Consider the following 16,221-nt stretch of genomic DNA (forward strand, 5'->3'; position numbering starts at 1 on the left):
CCATTAGAGTGGCTTTGACCTCTCGGGATGAAAGGGTTAACGGAAGATAATAACATTTAGCCAGCAGCTGAGCATTAGCCCTGGAGACTTGGAAAGACATTCTCGCTGTGTGTCATTTTCAGCGTTCTCTCTTTAAAACACCTAAAAGCACCTAGTATCTGGTTCAGAAAACATAGAGTTTACTGCAGAGTGACAAAAATATGTTATCCAAAGTTAATGAGAGCACAAGCTATTTTTCTTTTTTGTATGCCGGAGTATTTGTGATAAAACTGTCATACATTTTGTGTGGCAATAATGCAGAGTCAAAAAGAGCAGTTCTCAATTGAGGTACAGCATTAAGTTATCCCATCAGAATTGCATATGATGAACTTCGAACTCATTTGTCTTTAAGATGTGTCCAGCCTCTGCCCCCAGCTCTCTTTGGATGCCTCAGCGGCCTCAGAGTAATGAAAATGCAATATTGATAGAGTGCTCTGGTTAGGAGATGTCATTGGAGTCAGCGAGAGGGGGGAAAAAAGGAAGAGCAGATTTAAAGACAGGAAAAGAGAGCAGACAAAATGAGGCGGAGAGAGTCGTCAAGAGTTGTTCTTCCTGTTTTGCATTTAGAGGGCTCTCAATTCTCATCACGCTTCACAAATTAGAAGCAAAGTCTGGATGGTTTCCACAAAGCCCATGGCAACAGCGTTACTAGGCAAGGGTGGATTTCTACCAAGCTGTCAAATGGACTGGACCAGATGGGATCAGAAAACATCTTTCTGTGGTTGATCATGGACACAATGTACCCTTTGTCCTCCACTGGGATACTACCTCTAAGGTGGAGAACTGAATAAGGACATGGAGAATTTTCTCCTTCAAAATGATATTGACCCACTTCAGTGGCTTCTTCTGCTAAAGATCTGATCAGCTATCTGAATCATTTATGGTGTTGGAAAGCTTAGCTGTTTTGTCAACACCAGATTTTATTATATGAGATTGTTCATTTCAGTTTTGACAAACTGAGCATTAGACCGATTAATTGATTGGCAAATAAATGCCATTTTGAGATAAGTGGCATCTGCAATCTCCGATGCCTGCACTCAAGATGACTGATGACTCATTAGCCCCCACCTACTACTGATGAGTTAAACAAATCAGATTAAGATCAGATTTGTCATTTGGTATGTTTGTGTGAAGGTAAGCAAGTGTGACTGTGAAGCATTTTAGGGGCTGTCTCCACAACAGATTGTTTGTTAAACGACAATTTCAAAAAAAAGATGGGGGGGGGGACAATGACAAAAAAATTAAAGGAATCATGGTTTGCATGTGTTTCCAATGCACTGTAGCGGACTGCCTGAATTTTATTTCCTTAGCATGCCAGACAATCAGACAATTTAATAGTTTGTATTGAAAGGTCAATCCCAACAGGGATAAATGAATAGGTGTTATAAGGCGTTAAAAATCACCAGACAGAAGGATCACAAATATACAATCAATAATTAGAGCCTCAATGCAAAGCCAGTTTAAATCATTGTATTACACAATGAGCTACACTCGGCATCAGAAAATGTCTTTTAAATAATTGTCCAAAAGGTCCAAATTATGTTCTCCAACAGAAACATAAAGTCCAAAGTTAAATCAAATATCACTCTTCGGTTTCAAGCACAACAAAATAAAGAAAGAATTTCAGTTTGTTTAATTCTGTTGTAGTTGTTTGTTTGTTTTTTGTAGGAATGAATCATCTCATCTTCTTTATAAACAAAATAATAAAGGATTCTCTGATAAGTTTCAGTTTCGTTTTTACCGTTAGGAGTGGAGCCTCTTCCCAAACAATTTAACAAACGATCTTTGAACAAGTAAATCTCCAACGCTGTCGGAGTTTTCTGAGAATTGGAAACACTCAATCATGTAGAGACAGAATTAACATGCCGTTAGGATAAATAACAGAAGGCCGTTTAGTGTGTTTACTAAAAGGACAAGGTAGTAGAGCTGTTCTATAGGACAGGGATCCTTAAATGAATCCTGTTGTGATCTGACGCTATTCAGAAAATACATACAATTCAATAAAATTAACTGGACTTTCAAGGGGGGCGGGGTGTGCGGTGTGTGTTTTTTTAGGGAGACAGGTCGAGGTGGTGGTGGATCGCTCCCAAAACAAGGGACTTTCAACTGACTCACAACATAATTTCTAATCTTTAAAAGTTAAAAACTAAATCTTTTTATGCCTAAACTTAACTGGTCACATAACTAGGGCTGCCGCTATCAAATCTTTTTGTAATTAAGTATTCGACCGATTATTCCATTGAAAAATCGAGAAATCGGTAGATACTAGACAGTATAGTGGCAAAATTTCAAAAAAGGAAATGTGATCGCACAGCACAAAAAAAAGAAGCACAGTGACTGAAAGAACAGTGAAAATTCCTAAATTGACATGGTTGCAGACTCTTCTTCTGTTCTAGCGGGGGTTGTTTATGATAAAGCATGATTAATAATGTGGGGGGCCCCAAACAAACAGTAGCCTGGGGTTCCATGACTACCCTAATCCGCCACTGGGGGAAAGCCTATTTGGTGTGGTAACTTAACAGGGGTGGGGGTTGTGTGTGTGCGTGTTTGTTAGTTTGAGTGTGCACGTGTGCTTGAGGAGGAGAGAGAGAGACGAGATGTGTGAGTGTTGAAGGCAACACACTCGCAGTTTACCATGAATGAGTTAACTATTTAAACGATTCAAAGTGACGCATACAATTCTACGTGACGCACGTGTTTAGTAAAACAGGTTTCAAAGATAAATAGATTTATTTAGAAAATTAATTAGAGATAGATATTATCAGGAAGAGAGAGTCGTTCTCTTCCTGTTTATCGTAACAACAAGCAACGTACAAAATGTGACTGACGCATAGTCAAACAAAACTATGAGGCGGCCGGTGGAACAGTTGTTAGATCTGTCGCCCCATGAAAAGAGGCTGAAGGTCCACGAGGCAGCGGCCGCGGGTTCGACTCTGACCTGCATATCTCCCCCTCTCTCTCATCCCATTTCATGTCTGTCCTATATAATAAAAGGCTTGAAAACTGCCATAAAAAAATTATCTTTAAAAAAAATAACTAAACTATTAAGACTGACCAGGTAGGTGACGTTATGTTTAACATTGTCATGAAAAACTGAACATAGTGGCATTCACAAGGACAGCTAACGTTACCCATTCTCTTCCTGTTTCTCCGTAACTACGGCAACTGTACTCCTTAACCCGGAACAGCGGCTGAAACGGGATGGTTTCAGCTCAGACACTTCTTTTTAAGTGTGAAATGATCCCAAACTTATTCTTCACCTCTTCCAGATGTAGTGGTGTGCATACGCAAAAATGGTCCGTGTGGAACAATGATCCCTGCACTGAACAGGCCACATAACGTGCAAGATAGGAAGTTAACGAATCATCGATGCAGGGATTTTGCTTTTTGTTTTTAGCCCTACACGTAATGATAGTTTTGGTGCCTAAACCAAACTGACAACTTTTTTCCCTAAACGTAACTGTTGAGGTAAAATGCCAGTAGTTGTTTTGTAAGCTATCATACAAATTTGTGTGCATTACTTTTCGTAAGATATCATAAAGACCTGCCGATGAAAATATGTTGTACTGCTTTTAGAAAAAATAACCTCCATTCATTTTCAGTCATAATTCCATTGATGAAAAAGAGACACACAAGCATGCTTCCCTTTAAGCTATGTTAGGGATTTTTTTTCACTTAAGTTTCAACAGGTTAAGTTGGTACAAACTGATATAAATGACTGTAATAATTACAGTAATTAACAATAAATTACTGTTTAGTATTTGTTCAGACCATGGTTCAAGGTAATTGCCAGTTGAAATTTAGATCCCCTCTTCAGCACATGTTCACACATACACACATAGATTTCAGGGCGGTAGCCCAGAGTCAACCATGATACGATGCCCCTGGAGCAATTTGGGGGTTGGTGCCTTGCTTAAGGAAAACAAAGTAGTGCCCAGGGGGTGAACTGCCCCATCTCCAGCTGCCAGTACCCAATCCGTATACAGAGAATATGTAGAAATGTCTGATTACTGTCTAACGTCAATCTAAAATCTCCCACCAGCGTTTAATTGTGCTGGGACCTGGGACCGCAATGGCATATGATTCATATCATTTTCATTCTCATCAAACCATCGGTGTTATTTTTCTGCACTTATACGTTCTGTTTCTGGCTCAAGGCATGAGTCATCTCTGGTCAGTTAGGCAACCATTTTGGTCCAGACTGAAATGTCTCATGAACTATTTCATAGATTGCATTGAATTTTGGTACCTCGTGACTTTTGTCAATTGCCTCTAGTACCACCACCAAGTTAGCGGAGTCAGATTACCAGCAAGTGGCTTTAAATAATAGTAAAGATTTGAAAAAATATATACTTGGTTCCCTTGCACTGTGCTGAAAACATATTGTGACAAGAGAATATTTGCACTTCTTAGTTAAATATGTACAGCATGAGATATCCATGTCATTGGAAATATGAAATGAAATTGGACTGAATTAAATAAATGCTGGATGCTGAACATACCATATCAGAACATGGTATGTTCAATAAAATTAAACATTTAAAAGAATTTCAGTCACACATTATCAAACTGCATTGTAATCAGCTACCAGATGATTAACTTCCACCAAGAGTTTGCAAGCACAACTCTGAAAACAGACACAACAAAACACTTCTAATTTATGTGATTTGTGCCTTGTCTCCTCTCCTCTGTCCTCCTGCCTGTGACCTTGAATTAAATTTCATTATAAAGAGCTGAGCGTTATAGCCAAAAGCTTCTATCTTCATAAGTGATTTCATATCTTGAAAATGATATCACGATACCATTAATTATTTTCGGTAATTCAATAAATTATCTATATGAAATAACCACATGGTGACGTCTTATTTTGTGTAACGCTGTGTGATTGAATAGAGCCTCTTCTCATTTTACTTAGATTTAGTGCAAAATAAAACTTAACTTGCATGATCCGAACGAGAAGTGTGGTACGTAAACATTGCAGTAACACAGTTCAGTCGCTGTTCTTGGATATTAAAATATAGTATAAATGATAGGGCTGCACAATCATAGTCAATATGATAATCAGAAATATTTTGATCAATATTGAGATCACAATTATTTATCACAAATATTCCTTGACTTTTGGAATAAGTGGAAATGTTTATGGCTCATAAACATTTGGGCTTGGGTTTTTGGATGTTGCTGAGGAAAAACAAACCACTGTTCCCCGTTGGACATTTCCTAACTCAAAACACAGAGGGAGGCTTACTCTGTGTTGTTGTTTAAAAGCCATGCCCTGCCTGGCATGACTGCCCCCCTGGAAGACTTTGCACTTTAACTGTAACCAGGTATGTTGCTTGGGTCAGGCAGTACTTGGATATGTCTGCATAGTGGGGTCCATAAACAATCTTGAATTGCATAAACTGGGTATGACTGGAAAGCTGAGACTATTGTGGATTCAATGAGCCCAATTGTATTCCTATGTGATGATGTTAGTCCCCATAAAAGCCATTACAGTGTACCCGATTTTTAAACTTGAGCTCACTGTATGACATGAGCTGTGACTTTTAGGGTAATCACCACAAACTAGACCTAGGGCACTCAACAAACAACTTAACTCTGGATTTACAAGTGAGCTCACTCTGAAAGACAAATAGTCAGTGGTCCCACCACAGCGGCCTGTTGAATAGTTAAGAGGTTATTGTTATCCCGACCTGGGGTGTGCGCGTGTGTGTCAGCGTGTGCAAAGTCACAACGTGCTCCACAATAGTAAACATTAGTTTACCCGCTAACGTTGCGGCTAAACCGCAGTCCCACTACTCAGTCATCTCAACAACCTTTACACCACTCAGCAGACTAAATCTATGTGGAAAAAAATGTAAATGACAAAACATTTATTTTACATTAGTTCGAAGCAACTTACATCACACATACATCAAAAATGACAGAAAGAAAACATTGACAATAAAATACGTACCTTTCCGTAGTAAAGACCGGGCGGAAATGAAGCTCAACAAGTGAGTTCAACAGGTAGCATTTCAAAATAAAACCAAGATAGCGCTTCCAGCGACAACCCACCTCTTTTCATATTAGTCAAGCCCCCACCACTGCGATTTCCTGGTTAATCCAATACGGAAGTGCCAAAAACTGCAGTTCTCCGAGTGTCCAGTAGGAGCAGTTTGCACAATAGAGCAGTTTCTCACAGACCCCCATGTTAAACAGGCCGGTTGTCACAGCACAATTAAACCTATTTAGTGCTTGTGTACAAAAAAACACTCTCCCCTGTATGGTTAAGTCATATCTCCATGACAACAGTTAGGAGGGTAAATATTTTTGTAACAGGCAAGATTTTATTTTATTGGAGGTTAAAGTTTAAGAATAATTGGGGGCGCAGCCTCTTGACAGACTTCTCCTCGGAGGCTAGTTGTCAGGATTAGCATGCTAACTCTGTCATCTCGACTGCAGTCATTCGTGTGGTGGTGTTACCATAAGTGATAAGATGGTTTGCTCTTCTATCAACTGTACAAACACATGGTTTAGGAATACACTGTGTTAACGTTAGCTTTGTTATGCTAATTAAATAGCCACACTCGCACCATGATTTGCAGTACAGTCAGCTATCTATGACCCATACACTAGATGCTAATTTGGAGCATCGGGCCGTGGGGGTCGTTGTTTTACAGTCCATGGTACTGTGTTGAATATCAGTTTAAATCATATATCATAAATGCTGGCTGCCTACACTTCAGTTCCGGACCTGGTGTAATCTCCGCTAGAGACACAGGAATCCCACTCCTGTTATCCAAAAAGTCAGAGTCTGACAAGATGGCGGCTCCCAGGGGCGAATATGATTGGATCAAGTTGAGAGAAGAGGCCCTGGCGGAGAGGCTACGTCCATTTTTTATACAGTCTATGATATTAGTTAGCAGCATAACATAAAACACTGTTAACTCTCAAGTACTCATCATCAGTCTGTCGATACCATCATTCTTAGTGACATGAAAACCGTGACAAATATATAACTGAAATGTGAACTCTTCAAAATAAAAAGTCTCTATTTATTCTACGGAAGATTTTACAGAGATTTACCAGGTCCTGTTCACAACATAGCCCAACAACAACATACCACTACTACAGTTGCATGATTAAAACCATATTTCACAACATTAAATAGAACAGTCATATGTGCTGTTTTGGGAGTCATTGGTAATCGACCTAATCTGTTGTTAGGTGTGTGGACATGTATCAAATATCACAAAAGTAGATTTGTAGTTATCCTTTTCACAGACAACAGTAAGAAAAGCAGTTTAAATGTCAGTGCTTTCTGTGCCACATCTATAAGCCTACTAATACAGAAATATTATATGCTTATGTCCTCCATACAGTAGAATAGGCCAGTTCAGCACACCTTAAATCCATTAGACACACCAGGAAACAATCTCTTTCCGACAGATAAGGAATTTTGGGTTGGTCGACCTGAAGGGTTAGATGCTGCTGATTGTTCATGTGCTGGTGGAAAGCCACAGCCTCTGACAGTAGTTTGATGCAAACAGCTTTGCATTCAGGTGCTCACTTCTGAATAGGAAAGTCACTTTTTAATCTATAAAACTTCTTGAGGGACTTTTCAATCAATATGCACTTTCAACTGAGTTTCCACGTGACCTTAAAGGGAGAAAAATACAACAAATCCTTTAGGGAAAAGCAAATATATTCACCCACAACAATAAATTGAATATACTGTATATGAAACACTTTATGTGGATAAAGGTCAGGGTTTGTTTGTTGTTGTTGTTTTTTTAAGAAAGGAAGATAACATTGAAAAAAAAGATTCAAAGGTATCAGGAAGGTAAAGTGCAGGTAGGGATTTACTTAAAGAATAAAAGCAGTTTGGTGTTTTCAGTATTAACTGCAACAGCTATGGGTATTACTATTATAAAAAAAGAAAAAGACTGTACTAACAAATATTCTTGACAATTCAATACAGACCTAATCAATTCAAGATTAAGAGTTCACAGAAACTTTCCCTGGATATGTTTGACTGTGGACTGCTATTTTATATCTACAGGCTTAAAACAAGACAAAATAAGTCAGATCACTGCAAAGGTATAAGCACAATGAAATGTGATTCTATGAAATTAAACTGAAGCTGATCAAACACAAATTTGGAACTGAGTTAAAATCAAAATCTATCACTGTCCGAGTAGTTTTATGATGACTTTTGGATCAAAACAGCCCATCCTGCTGGTATATTCACAATGCAGTGAGCCAGACAACAGCTGAAAGGTCCCGAGTGACTTAAACTTTTCGAGGATCATTATCTCTGATGTCCATTGCGGAAAAAATGTCCATAATTTTGCTTAGAAATGATAGAAATCCTTCATCCAAAGCTTGATTAAGAATAATCATGTTTTTAAGTTTTCTTTTTTTTTTCAACATGAAAATTGAATAAAAATAGGGCTTTATATCCTGTTTAAGTTACTTTTTTTATAGTCTTTTACACAGTTGCCAGGTCTTTCTCTTTAAAGAACCAGTTTCTTGAACAGTTAAAAAAGCCTTATAAGAGCCTTAGGTGTTACCTAGCCATGCAGTCACTTCTAATAATGTACACTTGTATTCTACTTCTATCAATATACTGTTGACTTGCTCTGTCCCCCATTTGAAATGGTCTAGAACCTCCACTGCATATCGTTGTGAACCATTAAATCAAAATGTCACTGCCACTGAAAGCCAATGTCAGCAACACTTTCAGATTAAATTAATTCCCTATAGAAAATGCCCAGGTGTTACATTAGATTATCCATGTGATGCTAAAAGAATCCCGAATGGTAGAAATGTGAGTAGGTTATACTTATTGATTTATTGTTGATTATTCTCTCCCTTACTTTAAGGTGGACCTCCAGAGACATGGATATCTTCATGGACGGGGATTTCAGTGTAAGCGGTAACACAAGCTATGCAACAGGACGACAAAGACTAGAAGACAGCATAAGCCAAGGACTCAACCACAGTGACCCCCTGGACATGTTTATAGGCATAGAGCTTCTTCTACGTTACAAGCCTCTCTTCCTGCCTCTCTACTGCCTTGTAGTGGTTGTGGCTGGTGTTGGAAACTCCTTCCTGTTGGCTTGCATCTTATCCGACAAAAAACTCCACAATGCCACTAACTTTTTCATCAGTAACTTAGCAGCTGGTGACCTGCTGATGTGTTTGAGTTGTGTTCCACTGACTGTGTCTTATGCCTTTGACAGCCATGGCTGGGCTTTTGGGAGGCTGCTCTGCCACTTGGTCCCCTTACTGCAATGTGCCACAGTGTTTGCATCAGTGCTTTCACTAACTGCAATTGCTGTAGATCGCTATGTTGTTGTAGGTAAGGGACATACCATTATTTTTATACTCATGAGAAGTTTTTTTTCAAACCCACGATTTATAGGGTTTGAAAATGTGTTGTTTTTGTTCAAGTGGTTTGTGGACTGAAACTAACACATAGACAGCACCATTTTCACCAAGATTCTTTTTTCTATGGGCTATAATACAAAAATCAAAACATGGTGGCTTTAATGTGTGAAAAAATGTACTGCTTTGGTGCTTTATCCATGCAATGTTTTTCCTTTCTGTCTCAGCTCACCCAATACGGAAGAGGATCTCTGTGTGGGGTTGTGGTGCAGTGACTCTGGGGGTCTGGCTTTTATCTCTCGCCCTTGCTGCACCTCAATCTCTCTACACGCGCTATATGGACCTGCGACCTAATGGCATCAACTTAGTAGTGTGTGAGGAATTCTGGCCACATAGTGGCAATCTGCGTCTGCTCTACTCCTGCTTTACTCTCATAGCCTCCTATATGATCCCACTGCTGTCTGTCAGCATATCTTACTGTGCCATCACTATCAGCCTGAAACGCTATTCCGTTCCTGGGGAGACATCTAATAGCCAGCGGCGCTGGAGCCAAAGGCGGAGGAAAACCTTCTCTCTGCTGGTAGCCTCAGTGCTTGCTTTCGCCCTGTGTTGGCTGCCCCTGCAGGTGAGTCTGAGATCCTAAACTGCAAGCCATTATGTCATGTCAATTGCTGATACATTTACATGTTTCCCAGGAAATTTTGCATATCTTGTGATTAGTAAAAGGTGTCAAATGGGCAAGAGGAAGTTATAAATTGCAGCATACATGTCACAAATTTGGTGAAATTGCTCCCTGGCCCCATGGCCATTTAGTATTAGCGTTAAACCAAAAGGTAATTGCATAATTAGTCAGACTTTTAAAAAATCATAAACAAAATGGCTTTAAGTTGAGTGAACTTTTAAGAATTAACAGATTCAGTGCATTTGAATAAAGCCATGTCCATAACACAAGTTTTACCATGTCACTGTTTAGGTGCTGAACCTGATGCTGGACTTGGATCCAGACTTCCACATCATAGGGAAGCGCTACATAAATGTCTTACAAGTCTGCTGTCATCTAGTGGCCATGAGCTCTGCGTGTTACAACCCCTTCATCTATGCCTCACTGCACAGCAAGGTGCGCATGCACCTGAAAGGTTACCTATGTCCTTGTCGCAATCCTCAGGGGGTAATGGTGGAGAGGGCAACATCCAGGAGCTGATTCCAGACCGTGCCAACTATGATACAGCTGCTGTAGCAGCTCCTGACATCCAGATCTTTGTCCTTACCAACCAGAACACCTACACCCATTAGACATTAACCATGTTAATGTCTGAGGTGTCAAGGCAACTGACAACTACTGCTCAACATCCATTTTAACCACATTTCTCCATGCTTTTCCAACATTTTGTGACTTATGACACATGTAGTCCTCTCTTGTACAATGTCACCAGAGGCAATGGTGAATATGGTAAATGGTAAATACGGCCACTTATGACAAACAGACGAAGAAGCAGATACAGACCAGACTGTATTTTAGTATAATTATGAAGAAGATTAAGCCATCCACAGGGATCTCTGTGTTTTTCTTGTATGTCTGAGCTTCTGGCATAGACACTAAGCAGATCCTACAAATTTACAGTAGAAAGGCGAGCATAAACACATGCATAGGCTGATGGGTTCTGTAGCAGACAGAGAGCAAGACTGGAGGTTGAGACCAGAGGTTGCAGGGCCTGGTTATACTAAAACAGTAAACGCTTAACTTTAGGGAGATGACCGAACAATGAACTCTTCTCACCAGACATGGATTAGACCAAGAAGAGAACATGTGCAACAGACATAATGTAATTGTTTTATCTTGTCCCTGGTACTGATGTATGTTATATATCTTTTGTATTGCACATCACCTACATTTTATTAGATTTACTATGTCGAAGTACACATAGCCTGTTCATTTTTAGTGTCATTATGTAGTAGTTATTCTCTATGTTTTGGCTCAACTGTAAAACTTTGTGTCACCTGGTTAAATAACCAGTGGGGTTAACGCTTTATTTATAATCTCAAATAAGTAATCTGGTACTTTTAAACTATTGTAGTATTTCTCTGCAAGAACAACCAAACTACCACCACCTGCCCCTGTCACCAGAAAGAGAGAGCGTGACTTTTATGCATTTGAGACAGAGGACAGACGTTTCGATGGCCACAGTTAAATTACAGAGTATGTCTCTGCAAAGACTTATCAGGTACCCTCAAGGTTTTATATTTAGCCTACTTTCATGTACATGGAAGTACAGACCCACGCACTGTTCATCTCACTGCCCACATTGCCACAACAGAGCTGGATTTAGGCTAAATATCTCTTCAGTCAAGTCAGTTATGTTATTAGGCTGCAAAGTTACTGATTTTGATCTGTAGACGGGGCTATGTAATGATGGTAGAGTCAGTACATTCAAAGGTAAGCATATGCGCATCCTCTGGACGATATAACCAACATGTGCAATAGATAGATAGATAGATAGATAGATAGATAGATAGATAGATCCTGTTTGTTGTTTACAGGAAATTACAGTGTCACAACAGCTTAAATACAGAGATCAAACCACACATTTCCTCTGATAGCCTCCATACTTAATGAGTTAAAATACAATAAATAAAAACTAAAAAAGTGCAACGTTATTTTTGTGCAAAGGGGCAAAAGTACTCTTAATGAGTTACGAGAAACATTACCCAACAATGTAAATAAGTGTGTGTTTGTGTATGTATATGTAGTGTGCAAAGTTTGTGTGGACTGGGGTGATATATATATATATATATATATATATATATATATATATATATATATATATATATAAAATGTACTGCACTGAGTCATAATATAATATATAATATTCAGTTGAAATAACACCTTCACACCTCTGTACCAAATTCATAAATGTGTTTCAGTGGCTGACTGACACAATGATCACCATAATATTCAGAGTCTGAATAATAAAGTCCCTTGTAAGTGTCACTTTGCTATCGCCATTCCTGTTGAGTTCCCATCAACTGTGGTTAATGCTTTCTTAGTGCTTTGTTGGTTATTCAAAGAGTATGAAGTACATTTTTGAACACGCCTCCTGTTAAAAGAGCTACCAAAGAACCGATTAATGTGATCCTAATTATATGTGAGCGGCATTAATTCTATTAATTGAGTTATTCAAAGTTCTACAACTTTCATTATTATTGCTGCTTAGGATATAAGCCAAAATTAGTTTGGTAAGCCAAGTGGAAGGAACTAAAATTCTCAGTGTAGCTACGATACACGCTGATGCCAACTGCCACCTTTTAATAATCTGATAACTTTGCCTTGGATTTTCTCTCTAAGGGTGCACTCACACTTAACGTTTGTACTGGGCCTAAGAACAATTCACAGTTAAATTCTAGTTCATTTGGCCCTCGTGAGTGCAACCGTACTGCACTGCACACTTCCCGGCCCTGGCCGGGTTGAGAGAGGTTGGCTTCGGCACAGCAAAATGCACATGTACAAGAATGAGCATGAGCAAACAAGGTATAGGTGTTCAAGCAAGAAGCAATCATGCCTTGACCTGGATCTTTTGAAGTAGTATGAGTGCAGGCAGGGTCTAAACAGTTCATTCAGAGCCCTCCATCTTTTCAGGTTCATACTCCTATGGGTGTTGACTTTTTTTCTTTTTTTTGCTCTTCTGTTGTCTGGGTCATATGATCAATGGTAATCAGGATGCTTCCAGTACCAAAATCCCACCCTGTTGCCTAAAGATTCTTGCATTGATATGCAGATATCCGTTTAAAGAGATTGAAGCCCCTGTTTGAAATCTTTCGTGTTCCCATGATATTATTCTAATGACACTAGTATCCGTTAAGTAAGCTGCAGTCAGCATCCTGTTCTTTGGGCTTATGCGTATGCTCGCACTTTGTCGTCATGAGAGACCAGCCTAGGCATAGAGGTTTATCTGTTTTTGTTATTGTTTTTTTGCTGGAAATGAGGTTGATGAGAGCAAAGTTTGAGGGACAGAAAATCAAAACGTCTTAAAATAGGCTGCCTTGTTCTTATCAAACTCAGTAATTTTGTTGTCCAAGAAACCCAAATGTTAACTAAAAAAAACCATGTATTTTATGTATATATAACTTGTGGATTACTGCGGCAGCCTATATGACTGTACAATACGCAGTGAAAATTAAATTTGTTTTGCTAATGAAATATTAAATCTAATGACAAATCACTTTGGGTATGTGGTGCAGAAATGCATTAGGGTTCGGACAAATTGAGTTCATCATTAAGACTTGCTGCTTCACGAAAGACACACTTAATAACACAGTGAGCAGCCGGCGAGCAGCGGCTTAATACAAATATTAGACGTGATTGCTAATCATGGAAGGGGAAATTAAAATTTATTTTATATTGAGTGCTGTCTTATCACAAACAATGCTTAATGCTGAAATAACTTCAGTCTAAGCATAGCTTGCCTACATAGTGCATTTAGACCAACCCTGCATTATGAAAATATGAGTAAGAACAGCGAATCAATGAAACCATATTGATTTCCCAAGGAGTCTGGCTACCGCCTGCGATAGCTCCTTAAAAGCTCTTGAGAGTTCAGAGAAAATGGATCTGTAATATCTGGGGCCTATTGTCACATGATGATGGATGTCGGGTCAGTTATTATTATATAATATTATTCTGTTAAAGACGGGAAATAAAATAAATAATTTGTTCATATATATTTGTGATGGATGCCTTTAGCCGATCAAGCAATTATTACTGCATGTTAAACCTTTAGCCACACAGGAACATATTTTGTAATTAAATCAAACTTCTTACAGTATACAAATGGATTTATTTGCTAATTTCTCAGTGGACTGCATCTTTGGGTAATTTCGACTTGACAGCATTTTTAACATTTGCAAATGTGGAATCAAATCTCTTTTTCAAGTTGTGCTTCATCAAATTGCCTCAAGCTTTCATTTGCAAGGGCACTGAGGTGAAATACCAGGGTGAGGTAAGGACATCTGTTGGGAACATCTCATGAAATCGTATGAATTATGATTTTCTTTTTTCCACCTGACTCTCTCCCAAGCAGCAGAGCTTTCTCTTGACCTTAAGAGAACACAGAATCTGATCTGGCAGATGAATCTTCACCAGCAGCGGCTTTACAGACAATGTTTATAGGTAAGATAATTCAGTTGGTTTGTTTGACAGATTTGTTGACAAAAGCAAAACTACAGAATATCACGGGATAACAACAACAATGACATTATCTACATATTAAGGGGGCATTTTAATAAAAAGATGTAAAATGTTCACTCACAACTTATTTAATTCAGACTGCTAAGTGCTCAGTTGATATATCAATATGCATTATAGCCCTCTTTATGGATGAGAGAGCCACTCTATGAATAATGGACAAAATATCAAAGAAAGAAAAACAGTAATGTTGATTCACTTTCTCCCACTCTTATCCTTTTTCCACCTAAATCAGTGTATATAAGCAGGTAACATAGGATAGACTCCCTTTGCCAGTAGACCTATATGTCACAAACAGTGGAAAACAGGTTTAGTAAACAGTAGAAAGCAGCATGAAGGCTAGTGACATGATACGGTGGTTACTTCTATTTTACATCTGTTACTTATTCAGTCTCTCTTTCAAACTCGGTGGCAACTAATTTGGAACAACGTTTGAGCACTGCTTGGGTGAAGATGGACGGAATTTGCAGTACAGCAGTGCAGTTTGGCCATTAGACTGGGGATGAAATCCCGACGATAGACTGACCTTTGCTCCTAAGGCCTGGCAGAAAGCCTTCCAGACACGGGAGGTGAACTGGGGACCACGGTCTGAGACGATGTCTGCCAGTATCCCCTGAAGGCGAAAAACACGGTCCACTAAAATTTGTGCCGTCTCCATGGCCGACGGCAGCTTAGGAAATGGAACAAAATGTACCATCTTTGAGAACCAATCCATAATGGTAACAATGGTGTCTTCACCTTGGGATAAGGGAAGTCCGGTAACGAAATCCAAAGCGATATGGGACCATGGTCGTCCGGGAACCAGGAGAGGGCGGAGAAGGCCTGCTGGGGGTCGATGAGAAGTCTTCCCTCGAGCGCAGGTGGTGCAGGCCAGGACAAACTCCCTGGTATCAGGAGCCATGGTCTTCCACCAGAAGTGGCGACGAAGAAGGGCTAGGGTTCTGGTGATTCCGGTATGACAGGAAAGGCGAGAAGAGTCTCCCCACTGGAGTACCTGGGAGCGAACGCCGGCAGGAACAAACAGACGTCCTGGTGGTCCACCAGGGACAAACAATTTTGCTTGGATATGAAAGATTCTCAGAGAAATTATGTTTGAAATTGTACAAAAAAGCCTCTAACCTGGTGCATTATTAAAATATGATATTAAGAATAAGTTGCATTAAAAGGACTGTACTCGACATTCAAACCAGTCATATGGCAGTAAACAAATATTGTAAACATATAGTGGCATCCTGAGCAGAGAATGAAGTCACTCTCCCTTTGTATGTGTTGTAATCTGACTTTCTGTGTTTGTTTTGAGGTTGTGCAAGAGACTGCCCTGGCATCGGTATCAGACACTGAGGGCCATTCCAATACGTTGGTATTTGATGAGTTGGGGTATGGTCATTGAGAATAGTGTGCAACTTTTTTGTCATTATTTTGAGTACAGCACCTTTAATGTACTTCTTTTTTTTAACAGTAATAGCCATGCCAGTTTTTCTCTCTCCCAAAATGTAGCCTTATTTTAGACCATTATTTAACCCTCCTCCCAGTTTTACTTTTTATGAATGAATATCAAAACACTCAAATGA

At 39.3% G+C, this 16,221-nt stretch overlaps 1 protein-coding gene across 1 annotated transcript; it reads left to right on the plus strand.

Annotated features, from left to right (window-relative positions):
- Positions 1-8,922: 8,922 nt before the first annotated feature.
- Positions 8,923-10,612, plus strand: LOC310946929 (prolactin-releasing peptide receptor; the record flags this gene model as incomplete). The annotated part of the gene is made up of 3 exons (XM_083913519.1): positions 8,923-9,385; positions 9,639-10,036; positions 10,385-10,612. 3 exons carry the CDS (start codon positions 8,923-8,925, stop codon positions 10,610-10,612), a joined length of 1,089 nt encoding a protein of 362 aa, XP_083769645.1.
- Between the last annotated feature and the right edge of the window lie 5,609 nt (positions 10,613-16,221).

Source organism: Echiichthys vipera, assembly GCF_963691815.1.
Source record: "Echiichthys vipera genome assembly, chromosome: 5".
Classification (NCBI taxonomy): Eukaryota; Metazoa; Chordata; class Actinopteri; order Perciformes; family Trachinidae; genus Echiichthys; species Echiichthys vipera.